General features: G+C 42.9%; 1 protein-coding gene across 2 annotated transcripts in view; it reads right to left on the bottom strand.

The window, feature by feature from the left end:
- Positions 1-17,434, bottom strand: part of DCUN1D4 (defective in cullin neddylation 1 domain containing 4) — a 71,310-nt gene extending 53,876 nt beyond the window's left edge. Inside the window, exon 1 of one of the 2 annotated variants that reach the window (XM_075859643.1) lies at positions 17,234-17,434. In XM_075859643.1, coding sequence (XP_075715758.1) covers positions 17,234-17,252 — 19 coding nt within the window. In that variant the 5' untranslated portion in view covers positions 17,253-17,434. Of the gene's footprint in view, positions 1-10,131; positions 10,203-17,233 lie in introns of those variants that run through there. The other variant, XM_075859647.1, reaches the window with a different exon arrangement.
- Between the last annotated feature and the right edge of the window lie 533 nt (positions 17,435-17,967).

Raw genomic sequence — 17,967 nt, 5'->3', positions numbered from 1 at the left:
ATGGCCGTAAAAAACGCAGCGAAAATCGCGAGTGGCTTAAAAACCGTCTGAAAATCAGGAGCGGTTTTCCCTTGAAAACAGCTCCGTATTTTAAGACATTTTTGACGCAGCGTGTGAACATACCCTAACATTGATGACATATCGCTTGGATATGCCATCAATGTTTGAATGGTTAGGCCCCACGCACACGACCGTATATTTCATCCGTAATTACGGACCCATTCATTTCTATTGGCCACGGACACCTTTCAGTATTTTTACTGCTAAAAAATTATAGCACCTGTCCTATTCTTGTCCGTAAATACGGCACAAACTCTGCCATAGAAGCCTATGGGCGCTTCCGTAAATATGGACGGCTACGGATGTGCATCCTAAACCGTCCATATTTACGGAAGAGTTGCTATGCAACATGTTGGTGACATTATTTTGCAGCCTCCCTCTTTTATGGATCCGTATATACAGATCAAATATGGATGCAAATACATATTTACGGATGAATTATGGATGACTACAAATCCGTATTTACGGACAAATGAAAATACAGTCGAGTGCATGGGGAATTTTGAAGGGCAAATAATAAAAAACAAAAAAGGGACGGCCTCTTTTTACAGACACCGCTCACGTCCACACGCTTGTCTGGTATTGCAGCTGTGGACAAGAGTGGCTGTGTCTCGCAAGACTATGAAGTGGCCTCTTTGTTCTGGTGATCATGGAGCATCCTAGTGGTCAGACCCTACCGATAACATACCCTAGGCATATGTCTTCAATGTTAAATGTGTGTAGATAAGAGGTGATCTGCTTGAGCAAACTCATTACAGACATCAAGAAATAGAATTGTGCAACACAGAACCTTTGGCCTTATGCACATGATCGTATTTTTCATCCATAACTACGGACCAGGTAATTACGGATGAAATTGCGGACCTATTCATTTCTATTGGCCATGGACCCCTTTCCGTATATTTACGAATACGTGTCCGGGCCGTAGAAATGATCGACAAAATATAGAACATGTCCTATTCTTGTCTGAAATTGCCACATGGGCGCTTCCGCAATTGCCAACGGCTACCGGGGTGCATCCGTATTTGCGGATCTGTATATGCAGACATTAAAAACCCTTACGGTTGTGTGCACGAGGCCTTACTTTCTCTATAAATTTGGTAGTTTATAATTGAATGTGTGGGAAATCTAGAAATGTGGTCCAAGTAATAGACACACCTCCTCCACATATTACATATTGAAACCAGATTTGTCCTTGCAATCTTCCATTTGGATTACTTCTGCTTATGAGATCAAGCAGTGAAAACCAAGATAGATGTTAAACCTGCCAACTGTGTTGTCTTGAATAAAGAAATAATGTTTTGATCATCAGTTGGGACTGAATTGTGGAGAATATACAGTACGGCCTCTCGCACACAACTAGGAGTACATAGCCCCGTAACACTGTGTGCAATATGGAACCGTTACAGGCAGAACTGCTCAGTATTTACCTGGGCGTCTGGTGAACTGTATTCCCTCTAAAAGCACTGGAAACCATACTTCTAGTGCAGAATTTAGCATCCAAGATGTAGCATGTGAAACGTGAATTTATTAAGCAGAGTGTTCCGCTAAATTCAAATATTGCAGTATCCATGCCCTCATTGAAATAAATTACCACGAGACGGATTCCTAAAACAGTCACATGTATTAGCCCTAAGTAGAAGGAATATCAGACATGTCGAGTGCCATTGCAGTGAACGTTTCAGATACATTGGAGATCACTCTAAGGCTATGTTCACACGGGGCGTATGCGCTGCGTAAAAGTACACAGCATATCCGCCCTGGCAGCTGCGCGGAATTTCGGACAAAAAAAATCAATAAATAAAAGGTTCTGTTTTTCGTCCGGAATATCCGCTGCGGAAAACCGCACATAATAGTTTTATACTTCCATAGCCATGGCGACGCGTCCCTCTGCCGTCCTCCTGGGATGCAGTTTCATCCCATGTGATGAAACATCACCCCCAGGAGGCCAACCTATATGTAGAAACTCAAAATTCTGGGTAAGATTTGTTTTCTTTGTTGTAATCTTTGGGGTGGAATAGCAGCTTTTCCACCTTTAAAATCGCAACATCTTCTATTTGTTGCAGGTTTTACCTCCCGATTGAATTTAATACGGAAACCAGAAACAAAAAAAGCAGCGATTATGCAAATACAATTGAGAAGCTGCGGAGGAAAAAAAACAAAAACACTGCAGGTCAATTTCGGAGCGTTTTTTTCCGCTCATCATTTACGCAGTTTGTGGATGAGATTTGTTCAGATGTCATCCACTCGGCAGCTTCTGTATTATGCTGCGGAAAATCCGCAGTATTTACGCTACGTGTGAACTTACCCTAAGGCCTTACTCACACGAACGTACTTCACGTCTCTGTGCTGTCCGTTTAAATAACGGACCGCACGCGGACCAACACAATTCAATGGGGCTATTCACACATCCGTGTTTTTTTCAAGGAACACCTCCGTGGAACTCACCGCATGTCCTATTCTGGTCTGTTTTTTTGCGGATGTGACTTGCCCATTGAAGTCTATGAATGCGTACAGTACACGGACGAAAATCGGACACGATCGTGTGAATAAGGCCAGATGAATGTGTTAGTGAGTGAAAGGAGGACTTTTGAGTAGCCAACCAGATTTCTCATCTCCATCTTTATTTTAAGGCTATGTACATCTTTCAGGGCATTTTTTTTAAATGGCTAGTCAAGTGTGTTTAGTGTAACTTTGTAAATAGTTTTTACTAAAATTTCCTTTAGGAGATACAGCTGTTCTGTATTCTCTATATAGACAAAGCAGCTGTATCGCTCGTTTTACACTGAATCCGTCAGTTCCACAGACCTGACGAGTTCAGTGTCGGTGGGTCACGCAGGATCCACCTGTAATCACATTTAAATTCCATAACTTAGATGTGATTGATCAGTAAAGCCATATGAGGGCTTGTTTTTTTTTTCGGGACGAGTTCTAGATTTTCACGGCACCATTTATTGTAGCATGTAATGTAGTGGGCAACTGAAAAAAAAAATATTTGTGGGGTGGAATAGAAAAAAAAACCAAAAAAACGATGATTCCCCAATATTTTGGGGGGGGTTTTGTTTTTACGGCGTTCATCGTGCAGTAAAATAGCATGTTAACTTTATTCGGTGATAACAAATATAGTTTATTTTGTTTTACTACTTTTACAAGGAAAAAACGGATTGTTAAAAATACAATTTGAGTTGTCGCCATATTCTGAGAGCCTTAACTTTTTAATTTTTCCGTCAATTGAGCGGTACGAGGGCTTATTTTTTGCAGGGCGAGTTGTAGTTTCCATTGGTATCAATTTGGGGGTAGATGAGGCTTTTTGAAACAGCGATAATGCCATTTTTATTCTTTACGGCATTCAACATGCGGACTAAATAATTATATATTGTAATAGTTTAGACATTTGTGGACGCATCAATACCAGTTATGTTAATTTTTTTTTACATTCTAATCTTTATTTTATTTATTAACAACTTTATTTTACTTGTCCCCCCCAGGGGACTTGAACCCGCAATCGTTGGATCGCTTGCATGATCTGCAATATTAATGTATTGCAATATATGGTGATACTGACACTCTCCTATGGCAGACCTAGGAGCCTTCACATCAGGCCCCCAGGCTGCCATGCAAACCAATGGCAACCCGCATTCCAACGCCGTTGGAACGTTACACGGGGTTGCCCCCGTTTTTAGCCATTTAAAATGCAACTGTCGGTATGGACTGTGGCATTTAACAGGTTAAACTAGCGGGATCCAGCTCGTTACCCTGAAGTGTCGGCTGTAACACACAGCCGACCTGCTCGTTCTATGGAGCAGGCTCAGCCCATGAGTCCGCTTCCATATTCCCCCACCAGACGTGCGCCGTGTATATATACGGCGGATATCGGGAAGTGGTTAATAAGAATAGACCAGTCCCTGTAATATCCCGCTCTTACCTAAAGCAACATATTGAGGTGACAGATCCGCTTACCGCTGCCGCCAGTTTTGGTCTTTCTGACAGATCACCATTTATTTTAAACCAGACGGGTTGCTTTATGTGGTAATAACTTTGGAATGCTTTTACTTATCCAAGGGATTCAGAGATTTTTTTTTTCAGGGCACATTGTACTTTATGTTAGTGGTAAATTTTGGTCGATATATTCTGTTTATTTGTGAAAAACACCAAAATGTCTTGAAAATGTTGAAAAAACAGCATTTTTCTAAATTTTAATGTCTCTGTATGTAACACACATCGTAATACTACACAGAATAGTTACTAACTTACATTAACAATATGTCTTCTTTATGTTGGCATCATTTTTAAAAGGCATTTTGACGGCACGTGTTTTGCAAATATTTTAAAAAATTGGGCCGTAAAAATGAAAGATTGATTTATTCCTATAATATGTAGTTTTAGAACATATTTATGCAATTTCTACCGAGTACAGCAATACCCCATATGTGGCCATAAACGGCTGTTTGGGCACACAACAGGGCTTTAAAAAAAGGCGGCTTTTGGAGTGCAGAATTTGCTTGATTGTTGTTCGGGCACCACATGGCTTTACCCTCAGGTACCAGTATAGTGGAAACCCCTGAGAAGTGACCCCATTTTAGAAACTACAACCCCCAAGAAATTTATCAAGGGGTGTAGTGAGCATATTGACCCCACAGGAGTTTTCAAGAAATTACTACACTTCGGATGATAGCAAGTGAAGGTTGCAATTTTTCCACTGATATGACATTTTAGTACCTAATATGTGGTGTGCAGCTTATGCCACTGGAGACACACAACCCATAAAGTTAAGAGGGTTCTTCTGGGTATGGGAATCCCATATACGTGGGCGTAAACTCAAAGTTTGGGCACACTAACGCTCAGAAGGGAGAAAGCGCCATTTGGTTTAGGGTATGTTCACACAGTGTTTTCAGATGTTTTTCGGGCTGTAAACGTCCCAAAAAACTGGAAGAACGGCCACGTAAAATAAAAGGACGCGAAAAATAAGTGCATGTCACTTCAGCCGTTTTTGGAGCCATTTTTCATACTCTATAGAAAAACAGCTCCAAAAACGTCTGCAAAAAAACGCTGCAAATATCACGAGTGGCTTAAAAAAACGTCTGAAAATCAGGAGCTGTTTTCCCGTATTTTCAGACTTTTTTATTTTGTGCGTGCACATACTTATAGGGGCAAATTTTGCTTGGTAGTAGTATTTGGTGTTTTATTGGTATTTCAATTTATAATGTGGGGTCATATGTAAGCTGTGTGGAGTACATCAGGACATAATATGGGTATAAAAATCGGGTAAATAAATAATAAAAAAAAAATCCTTACGTGTGGTGCACTTTTAAGAAATCCTTTATGCACAGGCCAGGCGTCTTCCGTTTTTGCAATTTGGGGAACTTTGCTAGCAAAGTCTTGTACAACATGGGTGCCCTGGCTTCCAACAGATTTGCTTGGGCCATCCTCTTCCTGGTTACCAAATATTAGGGCCCAGGTAACCACCTCTAAAAAACGGAAGAAAATGTTCCCCTCTGGCCTGCACATCAGGATGTTTTTTCTATCTTTTTATTCAATTTTTTGGGTTGTTACGGACGCAGCGATACCCATCCAGTATGTATGTATGTATGTATGTATGTATGTATGTATGTATGTATATATATATATATATATATATATACACACACACACACACACACACACACACACACACACACACACACACACACAGTGAAGGAAATAAGTATTTGATCCCTTGCTGATTTTGTTAGTTTGCCCACTGTCAAAGACATGAACAGTCTAGAATTTTTAGGCTAGGTTAATTTTACCAGTGAGAGATAGATTATATTTAAAAAAAACAGAAGATCACATTCAAAATTATATACATTTATTTGCATTGTGCACAGAGAAATAAGTATTTGATCCCCTACCAACCATTAAGAGTTCAGCCTCCTCCAGACCAGTTACACGCTCCCAATCAACTTGGTGCCTGCATTAAATACAGCTGTCTTACATGGTCACCTGTATAAAAGACTCCTGTCCACAGACTCAATTAATCAGTCTGACTCTAACCTCTACAACATGGGCAAGACCAAAGAGCTTTCTAAGGATGTCAGGACAAGATCATAGACCTGCACAAGGCTGAAATGGGCTACAAAACCATAAGTAAGACGCTGGGTGAGAAGGAGACAACTGTTGGTGCAATAGTAAGAAAATGGAAGACATACAAAATGACTGTCAATCGACATCGATCTGGGGCTCCATGCAAAATCTCACCTCGTGAGGTATCCTTGATCCTGAGGAAGGGGAGAGCTCAGCCAAAAACTACACGGGGGGAACTTGTTAACCCCTTAAGGACCGGGCCATTTTGCACGTTAATGACCAAGGATTATTTTTTGATTTCTCACAATCGCATTCCAAGAGTCGTAACTTTTTTTTTTATTCCGTCGACAGACGTATAAGGGCTTGTTTTTTGCGGGACGAGTTGTATTTTGTAATTGTACCATTTTTAGATGCTTATAATAGATTGATTAACTTTTATTAACTTTATTTTAGGAGAGTATTGAAAATAAGCAGCTATTCCAGCATTAATTTTCACTGTATAAATTTACCGTTTACTATGAAGCATAAATAACATGTTCACTTTATTCTATGGGTCGGCACGATTACGGGGATACCAAATATGTAAAGGTTTTATATGTTTTCCTATGTTTGCACAATAAAAAGCCTTTTAGAAAAAAATTACTTGTTTTTGCATCGCCGCATTCCAAGAGCCGTAACGTTTTTATTTTTCTGTCGATGTGGCAGTATCCGGGCTTGATTTTTGCGGGCCAATGTGTAGTTTTCATTAGTACTATTTTGGGGAACATAGGACTTATAGATTAACTTTTATTTAATTTTTTATGGGGGAAATGGGAGAAGAGAGAATTTTGCCGTTGTTTTTTTTGGACGCCGTTCATCTGGCGGTTTAATTAATGTGTTCATTTTATTGGTCAAGTTGTTACGATCGCGGGGATACCATATATGTGTATGTGTTGTTTTGACACTTTTACTAAATAAAGCCACTTTTTGGGCAAAAAAAGTAGTTTTATTTGATTTTGACAAATTTTTATTTATTTTTTTTCACAAACTTTAACGGATTTAAATTTCTTTTTTTTTAGTCCCACCAGGGGACTTCACTATGCGATCTGCTGATCGCATATATAATGCTTTGGTATACTTAGTATACCAAAGCATTATTGCCTGTCAGTGTAAAACTGACAGGCAACCTATTAGGCCATGCCTCTGGCACAGCATAATAGGCAGACATCCAGGGCAGGCCTGGGGGTCTTTGTTAGACACCTGGCTGCCATGGCAACCCGTTGGCAGCCCGAGATCGCATTCGCGGGCCACCGATGGGTGACAGCCGGGCTCCCGCGACGATCGTGCGGCCACAGCTTCTGTGCCCGCGCGATCTCCATCACGTACATGCACGTGGGAATGCGCGAACAGGCTGCATTCCCAACGTGCATGTACGTGAAAATGCAGGAAGGGGTTAATGATCTCAAGGCAGCTGGGACCACAGTCACCAAGAAAACCATTGGTAACACATTACGCCGTAATGGATTAAAATCCCGCAGTGCCCGCAAGGTCCCCCTGCTCAAGAAGGCACATGTACAGGCCCGTCTGAAGTTTGCAAATGAACATCTGGATGATTCTGAGAGTGATTGGGAGAAGGTGCTGTGGTCAGAGGAAACTAAAATTGAGCTCTTTGGCATTAACTCAACTCGCCGTGTTTGGAGGAAGAGAAATGCTGCCTATGACCCAAAGAACACCGTCCCCACTGTCAAGCATGGAGGTGGAAACATTATGTTTTGGGGGTGTTTCTCTGCTAAGGGCACAGGACTACTTCACCGCATCAATGGGAGAATGGATGGAGCCATGTACCGTCAAATCCTGAGTGACAACCTCCTTCCCTCCACCAGGACATTAAAAATGGCTCGTGGCTGGGTCTTCCAGCACGACAATGACCCGAAACATACAGCCAAGGCAACAAAGGAGTGGCTCAAAAAGAAGCACATTAAGGTCATGGAGTGGCCTAGCCAGTCTCCAGACCTTAATCCCATCGAAAACTTCTGGAGGGAGCTGAAGATCCGAGTTGCCAAGCGACAGCCTCGAAATCTTAATGATTTACAGATGATCTGCAAAGAGGAGTGGGCCAAAATTCCATTTAACATGTGTGCAAACCTCATCATCAACTACAAAAAACGTCTGACTGCTGTGCTTGCCAACAAGGGTTTTGCCACCAAGTATTAAGTCTTGTTTGGCAAAGGGATCAAATACTTATTTCTCTGTGCACAATGCAAATAGATATATATAATTTTGACTATGTGATTTTCTTTTTTTATATAATCTACCTCTCACTGGTAAAATTAACCTAGCCTAAAAATTCTAGACTGTTCATTTCTTTGACAGTGGGCAAACTTACAAAATCAGCAAGGGATCAAATACTTATTTCCTTCACTGTATATACACACACACATATATATATATATATATATATATATATACACATATACATACACACACAGATTTTATTTTACCAATAATAAAATAATTAGGCCGGATTTACACAAGCGTGTTCGGTTCGGCAGTAGTTCCCGGACCTAACACACTGCAGGGAGCCGGGCTCCAAGAATCATAGTAATCTATGACGCTAGCAGTCCCTGCCTCCCACGGAGCTACTGTCCCGCACTGAAAACATGATTACAGTACAGGACAATTTTCCTGCAGCTAGGCAGCGACTCCTAGCGCCATAGATAATTATGACGACAAGAGCCCGGCTCCCTGCAGTGTGTTCGGCCCGGGAAATACTGCCGACATACGGTCCGTATATCATGGACCGACCACGCTCGTGTGAATCCGGCCTTAGTATGAGTAAAAAAAAAAAGGAGATTTTTGAACTTGAAACTTTTTATTTTTGTCCATCTTTTTATATACTTTTTTTCTAATAGGCTTCCATTGATGGCAGACCTAAAGGGCATGGTTAGTCCTCCAAGTCTGTCACCTAGCAACCATCGGCACACTTGTGTCGCAGGGAGGCTGATGGGCCGCAAACCGGTTACTATTGACCGTGACACCTAAGGTGTTAAACGGCCGGAATCGGAGCGAACTTCAATCCCGGCCATTACTGTAATATACAGCTGACAACTGCTGGTAATGGCGCGGGCTCAACTTCTGCGATTTGCAGAAACCCCTTACCGACAGCACTATAGATACACAGTGGAGTCACATTATTATGACCTTCTCCTACTTTTGACGTCGCAGCGCGTAGCCCATGAAGGAAGTGATGTGTAGTGGGCTGGCTTGGTGGGTATAGAAGGTGTGTGATAGGCTGTCTTACCCATGGCAACAACGAGTGATATGTGTTCAAAGGGGCAATTTATCAGAGTTTCAAAAGGGACGATTGGCTTTCAGGCCAAGAGCGGCAATATTTATCAAACAGCGCAGCTTGTGAACGGTTCGCGTGCTGCTGTGGTGAAAGTGTATTGTGAGTGGACAAATGTGTTCTTCCAGCAGTGGTTGCAGGATGTTTGTTCTCTCATGTTTCTCGCCTGACACACCAATGTGCATCCGTTCGATGAAGCACAAAATGTGGCTCATCGGAGAAGGCGACCCTTTGCCAATCATCGTTGGCCCAATTCCGATCAAAGTGAAGCCTTTTTTGCCACTCTTGGCCCAAAAGCGAATACTCATCCCTTTTTGTAACTCTGATAAATTGCCCCTTTTACCCATGGCAACAGCGAGCAATGTGTTCAGACAGCCTACTGAACATCTTATATACTCACTTCCTTCATGGGCTACGCGCTGCCGACGTCGGAAGTAAGAGGTGGTCATAATAATGTGACTCGACTGTGTATATATATCTTCAGTAAACATCTAAACGGCTTCCTAGGAATAAATAACCCGGTCTAAAAGGGATAAGGCGGCATTGTAACACACGTAAATAAAAACAGAAATAGATTGAATACAAACATTTTTTTTTTAATGCCTTTATACATGATCAATAACGTTTTTTTGCAACCAAATAGATTGTGTTGCAATAATATGTAAAGAAATGGTACACAACACCTTGCCTCGATGAGCAAAAGTTGCAGTGAACTGTACTGTGACCCAGTGGCAGCGTTGTATTGAGTTGCACGTGTTTTGTGACTCAATACTTTCCTAAACTGGCGACAGTCATTGGATGCTGTGCATCAGTGCACAGTAAGTCGCCATGTAGCTTGGGCCTAGAAGGTAAACTGAGAATTAGTAACGTTAGAAAATGAAATGAATAAATAGATCACTGACATTCATACAAGTAACTACCCAAATACACCTTCGCTGCCTTCCAAATGTCTACCTGCTAATGGCTAAAGGAGAGATTTCTGGAGAGGCTCCACACACTTGGCTTCACATGGGATGGAAATGCTACAGACTTTTCATTTAGACATTGTGGAAGTCTGTGTGGATGCCCTGATGCAGAATGGCGATGGATTTCACCCTTGCGATTACAAAAACACAATGGTCACCTCCACTTCAAACTACACCCTGTGTGAACATAGCCAACCTATTCCACTACAACACTTATACCATCTCCCAGATTCTAAAAATATCAGTACCATCACGGCACTATTGCAGCTGTAAAATTGGCTGTAGCATGTACTGCGCACTCGTCCCTCTTAGGACGGGTCCACGAGGGACGGAAATGATGCAGATTTTCTAGCCGGATTTGTGGACAAAAAAATCATTAAAGGAATACAGTGGTAGGCAAATGGATGAAATTGTAACAATTACCTACATGCTGTGGAATTTTTCTGCACATAAGGTGATCTGCAGTGCATATTTTTAAATTCACAGCGTATCAATTGCTGTTGCGGAACGAGTACTAATTTATTGCGCCGTTTCCCCAATTGAAGTTAAAATCCCCAATGAAATCCTAGTGTTGAGGATTTTTATGCGGATTATTGGTTTAATTAGACAAAAATTAAACCAGCAGTATACTTTCCTTAACAATTTGCACAGAAAATCTGTGGCACTTCCGCCATGTCTTCTCTCCAGTGTCCCTGGCAGTCTCGAACTGCTGGGCCCCCGATATTTAGCTGCATAATAGCTCCAGCAGAAAGCTTAAACCTGCAATCCTCAACATGTTCAGACAGCTGGAACACCCTTGCAGGACTTCGGCTAGGCTGCCATAAGGAAGGTGGCGACCTAGCCTAGGCCCGTTAGTGACCGATGTAAAAAGCTGTATTGGCGTAATGGGTAAATCATATCCGATGTCTACACCCTTGTCTGATAACCGGATTCATAGGAGTGCACCAAAGACACTAGCAAAAGTTCATCCAAGTAGCACCCGTTGGGAGCCTCGGTCACATTTTCCGTCATTTTTGCAAAACAAAATAGCACAGCATGCAGCACTTTTTTTGTCCTGAAAAATTACACAACCCCAACAGAAGCCAAAGGCCAGGACCACAACACAGTGATGTGCTCAGTTACTTTAGCCAGACATGATTATACACAAAAAAAAAAAAAAGGAGATGCATCAGTCTTTTCTTTATACCTTTTCTTCCTCTTCGATCCATTTCTGGCTTTGGCCAAAAACTATGCGTCTGTGCTTTATGGAGATGCGGATTTCATTTTCCAGTAGGACTTGTCACCTGCCCACACTGCCAAAAGTACCAATACCTGGTTTAATAACCACAGTATCACTGCGCTTGATTGGCCAGCAAACTCGCCCGATCTAAACCCCATAGAGAATCTATAGGGTATTGTCAAGAGGAAGATGAGAGACACCAGACCCAACAATGCAGACGAGCTGAAGGCCGCTATCAAAGCAACCTGGGCTTCCATAACCACCTCAGCAGTGCCACAGGGTGATCGCCTCCATGCCACGCCGCATTGATAACACCTCAGCAGTGCCACAGGCTGATCGCCTCCATGCCACGCCGCATTGATGCAGTAATTCATGAAAAAGGAGCCCGACCAAGTATTGAGGGCATGTACTGTACATACTTTTCAGTAGGCCTGCATTTTGGTATTTAAAAATCATTTTTGAAATTGGGCTTATAAAATAGTCAAATTTTCTGAGACACTAAATTTTGGGTTTTCATTAACTGTTAGACAATCTTCAACATTAAAAGAAAAAATGCTGGAAATACATCATTCTGTGTGTAATGAATCTATATAATATATGAGTATCACCTTTTTGAATTGAATTACGGAAATAAATTAACTTTTTGATGATATTCTAATTCATTGAGAAGGACTAGTAGATTTGGTGAATTTGTGCATTTACAGCAGTTCTGTAATATATGTGGGATTATGTACTCCCTGCTGTAAAATATAGGCATATTAGTGGTCACCAAGGATTTCCATGACAGTGTAATACTACAAGACTATTTATACAGGTCACGGAACTACCAAGTGACTTCTAATATCTTTATAATTTAGATTAAAGAGGCTCTGAATGATTGTTTTTCAAAATAAAAACCACTGCTGTAATTTACATTACAGCACCGATCACATTATGTAGGAGATAGGGCACTTATAACGTGGTGACAGAGCCTCTTTAAGGGGTACAGCATGCCTTATAACCCACATCAGATGCTGCAGCGGGAAAGCCTTGATATGGTGTACGACAGGGGTCTCAAGAACGCGGCGCTGTCATCTGCGGCCCGCGGGACACAGAGCCGCTAGCATCGGCTCTGCGACGAGACTCTGGTATTCCCTGACATCGCTGTCCACATATGAACAGCGATGTCTGGGGCTTCCCCAGAGCTGGAGTCCCGTGCAGAGCGCTAGTACAGGCTCTGCTCCGAGACTCTGTGGAATTCCCTGACATCGCTGTCAATATATGGACAGTGCGTCAGGTTCTTCCCCAGAGCAGAGTCTCGGGCAGAGCGCTAGTATCGGCTCTGCTCCAGGACTCTGTGGAATTCCCTGAGCAGGAGTCCAAGTGATGTCAGAAGCACAGCTGGAGTCCCAGGAAGAGCCTACTAGCACTCTGACCAGGACTCCAGCTCTGGGGTTGCCCCTGACATCTCTGTCCATATATGGACAGTGATGTCAGGATCAGAGCTGGATTCCCAGGCAGAGTGCTAGAAGAGTCTCTGCTCCGGGACTCCAGCTCTGGGCAAGCCCCTGATATCACTGCGGCAGCATCTGCAGAGGTCACTGCGGCAGCATCCACGGGTGTGTTGAATTATCCACAGAGGGCACTGCGGCAGCATCCAATCTAAAAAGGGGCAGCCCAATCTTGACATGTGGGTCTGCCAAACTCTGCTAACTGAGCCGCCGGACTGCATTTAGCGACACTTAAACTGGATTATTGAAATAAGCATGTGGAGAAATATTTCAACTTTTAAACCTAGCGGTATTATTATAGTAAATAATATAGTGTTCTAGTAGATCAAATAACTAAATGATTAACAATAAATTTTGTATTGTATCAAATTTGAAAGTAATGCGGCCCGTCAACTTCACATTTTTTCTATATGCGGCCCACTTACCCGGCCGAGTTTGAGACCCCTGGTGTACGAGCAGCTTCCCTGCTCAATAACCTAGCATCTTATGGCAGCGCCAGCTGTGCCATAGGCAGCTTACATGCTACCATAAACAGCAGCCTGTCTTCTGCTGATGAAAGCAACAGCAGGGATTTAATTCCTCCAGTGCTACCCTGGCCTATTGTCAGAAACAGCCAAACTCATAAAAAGGTATAAATTATGGGGAAAAAAAATTATACACACACACACATATATATATATATATATATATATATATATATACATACACACACACACACACACACACACACACACACACACACACACACACACAGTTACGAGTGTTTAACCCCTTCCCACCGAAACCATTTCAGATTTTAACTTGTTTTTTCCTCTATACCTTCCAAAAGCAATTTTTTGGTTTTCATTCTCCTATCGATATTGCCATATGAGGGCTTGTTTTTATGGAACGAGCTGTAGATTTTCACGGCACCATTTATTGTACCATGTAACGGGAAACTGCGGAAAACTGGGGGGGGTTGGTTTTTACGTTCACCATACAGTATAAGCGGCATGTTAACTTTATTCTGTGTGTCAATACGATTACAGCGATAATAAATTTATATAGTTTTTTTTGTTTTACTACTTTTACAATGAAAAAAAGGATGGTCAAAAACAAAATTTGAGTTTTGTCGCTATATTCTGAGAGCTGTAACTTTTTTTTGTCAATTGAGTGGTATGAGGGATTATTTTTTTGTGTGGCGAGCTGTAGTTTCTATTTTTACCTTTTTAGGGTACGAGACTTTTTATTCCATTTTTTTGGGCGAGATGAAGAGACCATAAAACAACGGTTCTGGTGTTTTACGGCGTTCACCGTGCAGGTTGATATATTGTAATAGTTTGGAATTTTACGGACGCGGCGATGCAAGTTATGTTATATAACTATTATATTTATAGTAAATATTTAAAAAAACACAAACACACCTTTATTTTACTGTATTTAGCCTCTTTTTTTACTTGAACCAGCAGTCGTTGGATCGCTAGCATGATATACTGCAATACTAATTTATTGCAGTATATCGTTATACTGACGGTCTCCTATGAAGCCCTGCCGCAAGCAGGGCTTCATAGAAGTACAAAAGATTGCAGACCTGGTGGCCTTTATTAGGCCTCCAGGCTGCCATAACAACCATCCGCACCCCACGATCAAATCGCAGGGGGGCAATGGTACATTGGAGGGGCCAGCCCCCCTTATTTTGACAGCTTAGATGCTGCTGTCACAAATGACCGCAGCTCCTAAGGAGTTAAACTAGCGGGATCCGACTCGTTACACTAAAGTGTTGGCTGTCAGATACAGCTGACACGCTCGTTCTATGGAGCGGGCTCAGCCAGCGAGCCCGCTCCGTTCTCCTCCGACCGACGTGTGCCGTGTATATATACAGCGGATGCCGGAAGGGGTTAAAGAGAACCTGTCACCTCTTCTAACATGTCTATTTTAGTAAACAATTGTATTCCCCATGAAATAACAGTTCTGGAACATCTTTTCTTAGATCTCAGCGTTGTGCCGTTCCTCTGTTATCACTCTTAGAAACGTATGAATAAATTGACACCTGGTTGTTACAGAGTCCAGGGCACTGTGAGCACTGATTGGACAGCTTTCGACTAAACACCACACAGCTGGTAACAACCAGTTGTCAATCATATATTTCTAATGGTTATATTGTGGGGAATACAATTATTTACTATGGCCATGTTCACACCTGCGTTATTTTTTGTCGTTCTGCTCAGTTATAGGAGCAACATGCTAAGCTAACCCCTCCCGCTCCTCCTTTAGGCCTCATGCACACGACCGTGTTCGGTCCGTGATATACGGTCCGCATGTCGGCCGCTTGTCCCGGACCGTACAAAGTACAGGGAGCCGGGCTCCTAGCATCATACTTATCTATGACGCTAGGTGTCACTGCCTATCCACGTAACTACTGTCACACACTAAAACATGATTACAGTACGGGACAGTAGTTCCGCGGACAGGCAGTGACCCCTATCGTCATAGATAAGTGTGATGCTAGGAGCCCGACTCCCTGCACTGTGTTCGGTCCGGGACATGCAGCCGACATGCGGACCGTATATCACGGACCGAACACGGTCGTGTGCATGGGGCCTTACATCTTGCCGCTCACAAGCAGGTAGATGTATTTGGCCACATCCATGGTATGACACCGACCACTGGGGGCGCGTTTAGCACGGAGGACAGACGGTCGTTACCACGGACTACCAATGAAGAGGCATGGTCGAGGTAAGACTGGCGACGGAAACAATGGCATGGGAGGGGAAACAGCGCATCTGACTGCCGGAGCCTCCATCTATGTGTAAGTAACTCCAACTTACATATTAAAGGAGCCAAAACTTTTACTTGCCAGGAAAACCCCTTTAAAGTCAATGGGTTCAGTCAGGCGCCATTGGTGACCGTCACGCATTGGATCCGGCACTTCCAGTATATTTGCTGTTCTGCTTCTATGACAGTAGAACAATGGCAACTCCGAACACAGCCTTAAACCCGTGGCAAGGGACATGAAAAAATAAAGAGCAATAACCCTTTATAATAAAATCACCACTGAATATTTGCCCACACAGGGAATGTACACTTAACATCTTTGTCCTGGGGCAATTGTAGAAACGTGCCGTACTCCATGTGGTCACAAAAATACTGAAACCGTAAACTTTTACCGTGCTCCATATGAAGATATTTCCCGCCACACGTGGGCTCTGTTCACACCAAGTCTATAGACTACATACGCCTGCGGATATCTCCCTGCGTACACCACTACAATGTCATACGTCATCCATAGGCCTCAGTGTTTAAAAAAAAACGTAAATCGCACATTACACTTTTTTTTGCAGTGGTCAAGCTTTTCTATACAGAAAAAAAAGGTAACTGTACGCACCGAATATAGTGTGAACACAGCCTTACCGCCTGCTCAGAAACATCTTTGCTGTAAAGAGCAGATTGAAAACCAACATTTTAGTCAGTGACAGGAGTGACATATTCGAGCTGTCAGCTGTCAGTCCAACATTTGGAGGAATACTCCACACAGACACAAGTGACAGTATACCCCAATGTATGGCTGACAATACTGACTTGCGCCCCCACACTCTAGTACCCCTACACTCGTGGGTAATCTGTCCAGAAACCTGACAGGATCAATTTCTGCCCAAAAACACGTAGGTGAAACTGCGACCTCTGTCCTGACAACATCAATAACGGTCTGAGGTACCTGCGCACAAAGGAATACATGTACCAGCTGAGAAATGAAAGACGTCACTGCCCAGCCACTAGATGGCAGCACTGAGCCAGGCACATAATACCTTCCCCCCTACAGCTACTGTTTACCCCAAAGGCTGGCATGTTTAAGAGACGGTCTTCATATCCCACAGGGGTGGGGGGAGAAGGAGGTCTGTCTCGGAGAGGAGGAGGGAGCGCCAGACGATGATGGCGGCCGCTATTATTACGCAGCAACAGCTACTCTTGCACAATGCCCCTATTGCCACAACACTTACAGCTAGGGGGCGCCATCTCCATAACACAGGACGTACACAGACCCTCTATAACCAGAGCAAACAGAGCCCACCTTCGCCGGGCACATTCTAGGGTAATAACAGGTGGAGAAGAGCTAGTCGCGGCCTGTACTTACTGACAGCATCCGAGTGCATTTTCGTGTGACGCAGACAGACAGGCACTAGCAGCCCGGTCCCCCCGCTTCAGCTACTCGACCCGCACTCACTTCTCAGGGCACACGCACTCTACTCAACCACGCCTTCGGCAAAACGGATTGGGACAAAATTTCTGAGTACCCGCCCCTCAACCACGGTGATTGGATGACCAAGGCAAAGGGCGGGGAATGGAGGTTGCGGGAGCTTGGGGCGGGTTTTATCGGTTTTAGAAGGTGGGTAGTGGATGACGTCATAATCTAGTTTCTTTCCCAGACCACTCCCATAAATAGACAGCAGTTTAGGATTGTTTGTGTCCCATGGGCTACTTGTCCATGACGTCATGAGCATCTAGAGAGAGTTTGTGAGTCTGTAGGGCGAGGTGTGAGGACACGAAGGCTTCATTGTAGGACGTGGTCACATACATTGGAGAAGCCTGATTAATGAGGCTGTTTTTGATGCTTGGTTACACGTAACACTGTACTATTTGTTACTGAGCGATTGTAATGATAATTGCCTTGTGTGAAAGAAAAACTGAACGATCAATTATCGACAATAAAATCACTGCTAATTGTTAGTCGTTCATTTTAAAACACAAAAAACAATGACCTCACAGTGGGTAAACAATACAATCATACTGTGACAATATTATCACCATGGAATGACTAAATAATACCACCATACAGTGACTGAATAATACCACCATACCGTGACTGAA

Source organism: Rhinoderma darwinii, chromosome 1 (assembly GCF_050947455.1).
Source record: "Rhinoderma darwinii isolate aRhiDar2 chromosome 1, aRhiDar2.hap1, whole genome shotgun sequence".
NCBI classification, from domain to species: Eukaryota; Metazoa; Chordata; class Amphibia; order Anura; family Rhinodermatidae; genus Rhinoderma; species Rhinoderma darwinii.
Note: the sequence above shows the minus strand (reverse complement) of the source record. Positions and strands in the feature narration are given on the sequence as shown.